At 36.1% G+C, this 5748-nt stretch overlaps 1 protein-coding gene across 1 annotated transcript in view; it reads right to left on the reverse strand.

The window, feature by feature from the left end:
- LOC107743785 (voltage-dependent T-type calcium channel subunit alpha-1G-like) overlaps positions 1-5748 on the reverse strand; it is a 163081-nt gene that overhangs the window by 69560 nt on the left and 87773 nt on the right. Inside the window, 1 exon segment of the mRNA XM_016557185.1 lies at positions 3196-3319. Coding sequence (XP_016412671.1) covers positions 3196-3319 — 124 coding nt within the window.

Here is a 5748-nt window from a genome sequence, read left to right on the forward strand (position 1 = left end):
CACTAGATGAGAGATAGACAGACGGACAGACAGATAGATAGATAGATAGATAGAGAGATAGATAGATAGATAGATAGATAGATAGAGAGATAGATAGATAGATAGATAGATAGATAGAGAGATAGATAGAACATTGCTGCTGTGTAAAACTGTAAAACAGCTCTTTCTGAGTCTGTCCATCGGTTAAAAAAATTATCAAAATGATTCATTAGCAAATGAATGTGAATCAAAAGCAATCAGTAATGATTAATTTTGGGGATCCACTTCTGAATTTAAATGCATTTGTCATTCTCAAATCTCAAATGTTCAATGTGTACGAGACCAGAGATAGAAAGAGAGGGAGAGAGTAATCAAAAGCTGCTAAAACTACCCTTGGTATTTTCATCACCCGTTTCCCATTACTTTGGGTACTGAGATGACATGCTCAGGCCTTGTCTTCAGAGGGGGACTCAGGTGGGGAGTCGGATAGCATTTGTTCATACCCAAATGAAAAAATGTCTCCATATGAAATATTGATGACACACATCTGAGCTCAGTGAGGTACCCATTACTATAGATCATGTCTGTCATGGAAATGAGATGGTTTGCATAAGCTGAACACAAAGGTTCTATTACAGACAAAGTTACACAATTCTGCAGTGACAGTGGGACCGAACTGACTTTACCTGGTCCAAAGATTCTGCAATTACTCATAAATGTCATATCATACTGTGGATTCATATTGAAATGTGCACATTCCTTAGCAAACATGTCACAGGTCATTACCAGAAAACATTTAGAAATTGTACTTACATTCACAAATGACAAAACATGCAATGCGGAAAAGTCATCTACTGGTATTCGTTTTTTGTTTCTTAATTTTCAGGGATTTTTTTCATATTTAAATGCAAATTAAAATTTAAATAAACTGTATTTTACTCATTAAAAAATCCACTGTTTGTCTTTGTAACATCTTTCATTAATCATAATAATCTTACTATGCATTTACACCAATGAAAATACATAATTTACTTTCTTAAATGGCAAAAGCACTGGGTGCCATCTGCCCCACTCTGAAAAAAATTCACATCTTTTTCCTCCTCTGTGAAGTGCTGAAAGGATGTCTTAAGGGGGAAGTAAACAAATATCATAGAGGCTCATAGGCACACATGGGAAAAAAAAACTGATTAAATTGATTAAACCTTCGGAAAATAACAAAACAGGAAACAACCTTTCCGTGCTACATAATGTGTTTCAAAAAACCATTAGACGTGAGTAAGCTTTAAGGTCCTCTATTTCCATTACTGACAGAATCCTTCATCAGTTTGAAGAATGTGTATAAATGTGGGGAAAAAAACTAAATATAAATCTATTGTGATAGTGAACAAGTCAATATAATTGGATTTAAATTCACAGGAATATATTAACTGGAGTCCTCCAGCTCTGATGGACACGAGGCCATCTGCACTGCAGATCTCTGCCATGTGGAGTGCTCTATAGGGTCTTACAGTTACAGTTACAGTTAGGGTCCATTACAGAGGCAGACACACAGCCATTGGATACAAGAAAATAATGCTAATGTATGCATCACTATATACGCTCAACATGCAATGAGTCTGATGCAAAAAAAAAACATGATGTAATCTGAATGCTTACATTCAGATTACATCATGTTGTTATACAATAAGAGGACCATTCACAAGACTAGGAACTCCTGTGCAATTTTGTATAAAGCAGCTCAGTGTGAAAAATCATATAATGACATCTGACACTGACAAATTGCTACAGAATGAGTGCTGGAGTGACTCTGGACATAAATGTGATATTAAATAATTAATTCATTATGGTTAGAAGGTCCAAATTAGCTCTTGACTTGGGTTAACAGCAAATTAATAAAAAGCTTGAAAATGTCCTCATTTGGCACACGAGTGAATGAAAAATCTTGGTGGGCAATATTTTATGAAAATATGTTCCTTGAAATGTCAGGAATCTGGTAGCTGCAAAAATGATGGACTGCTGTCTCCATACAAGAAGGTTTGCTGCAGTGCTGTTCTGCCAAGTCCAACAAAAAAAAACAAAAAAAACATGAAACTTGAAAACAGTAACTTAAAATAGATGTTTTTTTCCCCCTGAAATACTTTTACTCAAGTACAGTTTAAAAACAGTATATGAAGTGTAGCATTTTTTGACTCTATAGTATTATTCTTATAACTATTATGATCTACATAAGAAAGGAAAGAAGATAAAACATTTCTTGCTTTCTTTTTTCTCTTCTGTCTTACATTAGGTGTCCTGAGGGAGCATGTAACTGCTGAAAGTAGTAAACATACAAAACTGATAATGAGATGTAGCAAAGCATTTAAGCCAAGATGATTGTGTCCTTTGGGTCTGCAAGGAAGCAGGAATAACAAATTGAATCTTTTCTGTTTTAACATCCTAAAAGAACAGCAAAACCAACCAACTCCCAAGTCGTCTAATAATCTACTTTTTATTCTCAGTCGCTAACATAACAACCAGTTAGATAAGGTAATAATCACGGAAACGCTAGATTAACATACTAACTAACATAATGATTGTCCAGTTTTAGAATCTGGAGATGACAGATATGCAGTTCAGAGACCTGACACTGAGTGTCAGTAAGAGTTTTCATTTGTCACAAATTTGTTCAGCTTGCACATGCAGACCATCTCTGCTTCATGGGCAATCGGTTGTGGAAAATGTTTTGAGCCAATAACCTGAACTGTAAATTACATGCGACTTATCACTCTGAAACAAGGATGTCCTGATTAACTAAGGGCATCACAAGCAAGTACACAATTGTAAAACCTTCTCTAGTGACTGTGAGAGAGACAGACAGACAGACAGACCGACCACTGGTTGGCCTTAGATAACTGAATCAGGAATAAGCACACTGATGTACTGCAATGCTTGTCCTCAAAAAATAAATAAATAAATAAACACATAAATAAGAAATAAAAAAAGGAAGAAAGAAAGAAAGGTACATACCCTTGAGATCAAAGGACAAGATGGAGCATGGGAACTTATCAAGAAATTCAAACCTTGTAACTTTATTATTATTTTTTTTATTTTTTTTTAATTGCCACATGATTGTTTTCAGAATTGTGTCTCAATTATCTGAGCTGTTATTCCTACAGCAAATGTTGTTTTGAATGACATATGCTTGCGTGTGTATGTGTATGAGGTAACATTACTCACAGAGCTGGAGGGGTCGATTCTGGGCCTCTCCATGGCGATAGTGATGCAGTTGAGAAAGATGATGACAAGAACCACATGGTCAAACATCTTGTGATTGATGATTTTATTGCAGGTTACACGAAACCTGCAAGACACCATTACACCAGACATGGTGGGCAAACATTCAACATCATGTTGATCATAAAATCAATTAAAAAGAAAGTTATAGGTCACAAAGTTCAACTAGCTGCTTAGTAAGACTACAGTAGCAGAGTTTTTCTTAATTGGACAGTGTCCCAAAAATGACAATTATTTAATCATTTATTCACCCTTATTTCATTTGAACTCTGTATGACTGACTTTCATCGAAAAACTGTGTTTGTAATAAACAAATCCATCAAGATGTTTCAAACCGTTGCTTAATGACGCTCATGATGGATTTGCTTTTTACAAATTTTAGCTTTTCTCTTAATGTTAATTGTTGGACTGCAGGATTATTGTGATGTTTTTATCAGCTGTTTGGACTCTCATTCTGACGGCACCCATTCACTGCAGAGGATCCATTGGTGAGCAAGTGACGTAATGCTAAATTTCTCCTAATCAGTAAATTCTCAGTTAATTTTCATTTTTGGGTGAACTATTCCTTTAAGTCTATTCTCTTGGTTTAATTCATCAAAGTTAAAAAAAACCTTGGCAGTCCAATCATTTAATGCATTAAGTATGAGATGTTAACAAACAAGGCTGACATTACTTTGAGTTCATTCATCACTAAACAAATACACCTCCTTAATTTCTCTCTTTCACTTTAATTGAACTTGAAACAGTGTCGGCCATAAGACATACAATGCGGCGGCATGACTCCTTTTATGAATAAATACTGCTCAGTTCTCTTTAATGTCTCTGAGACTTGGCCTGATGTTAAAGAATTTATGCCCAGAACAGCACTGTGTGGGAACAGACGGCAAACTCTGCGCCGTTGTCATGCCAACCTGCCTCTCTCAGCCCCGATCACTCATGCTGAGAGTGTGGTCATGCCGGGGTGAAATGGGGAGAGAAGTCTAATGCTGTGTCCGATACTTAAGGCTGCTGCCCTACTGCTACACTACCACTACACTACACTACACTACACTGCCATACACTACCCAGTTAGTCGATGACTTCACAGCTGTTACTGTTAAGTCAACTTTACACAAGGTTTCACAGGCTTCCAAAAGTACCATAATGTCATATCTAATGATCTAAAATGAATTAGAATGGTCTTTAGATATAATTATATATTTAAAGCAAATATTCATTGCTCATGCAATGCTTATTTCTGAGAAGATATGAATTTAAAAAAAAAAATGTATTGCCATGAGAGGAATAAATGACATTTTAAAATACACTATCAGTCAAAAGTTTGGAATTAGTGATGCATCGATCATGATTTTTCATGGCCGATTCCAATACCGATTTTTTACAATCAAACAGGCCGATTGATAGCAGCTCCCTGATGCGCGAAAATTATATGCCATATATGTTTGCGGGAGCGGGCGGGACTGGACACAAAAATCTCTAGCGGGCGGTAATGGTCAGAAACATTTACTGACCCCATTAACTGGTGCATGTGCCCCAGTAAAAATCTGCTGTGCCCCAGTAAAATCTCAAGTTTGAGTTATAATTTACTTTATTTGTCACTGTATTCATTTAGATTGACAATCCTGGAATAAAGAAATTAATCTTTATGCAACAACCGAATCAACGCTTGTAAAAGCAACGCAGTTTAACCGAAAACAAACTGACGCATGAGCGCAGAAATCCATGTCTATGTGTTTAACTGCAACTCGCAGCCTTTCACGCAGAAGTGTCGGCATGCAGTTGAGGTGGGCTATGAAAAAATGATGAAACCAGTGCTCGAAGTGGGCTGGTACGCACCTGTACGCCGTAGCAGCACTTTTATACTTTAACCCGTACCGTGAATTTTTCTGATGTTCCAGGCCGGCACTTCTCACATGCCGCCCTGTGCCCTCCCAATTTCCACCGAGGGGGATCCCCCCCAGCCCCAGAACGCGATTTCCCTCGCGCATCGGGAGTACCGGCACTTTTGTATTTCCACTTCAAGCACTGGACGAAACTAAAGTTTGTTTCTAAATAATATGATGATCTTATTTTGACAAAAACATTATTGGCTCCTGTAGATGGACAACAGAATTTTTTTAATTTGGACTTGGCTGAGGAACTGGGATTTACTTTTTCTTTTCTTATCTTTTTTCTTTCATTCTTTTTTTAAATGCAAATGCTCTTTATTATAGTTGTTGTCATAAAATGACTGGTTTCTTGAAATGTTGTAATTATAAATTCTTGAAAAAGACAAAATTATTCATTATTATTACTGTGTAACGTATAATAATGCAAATGTGCAAGAAAAAATGTGCAAGTTCTCTCCAGTTTTATTTCCATATAGGCCTACATTGATTGCCTTAAAACAATGTTGAGAATGTTCATGTGAAGTATGAAGACATTTTTTTTTACTAAAATACAGTAGAAATAGTAATATTGTGAAATGTTTTATTTTAATATATTTTAAAGCTTTAT

The sequence above is a fragment of the Sinocyclocheilus rhinocerous genome, unplaced genomic scaffold (genome assembly GCF_001515625.1).
Source record: "Sinocyclocheilus rhinocerous isolate Xijiao unplaced genomic scaffold, SAMN03320098_v1.1 scaffold497, whole genome shotgun sequence".
Taxonomy (NCBI): domain Eukaryota; kingdom Metazoa; phylum Chordata; class Actinopteri; order Cypriniformes; family Cyprinidae; genus Sinocyclocheilus; species Sinocyclocheilus rhinocerous.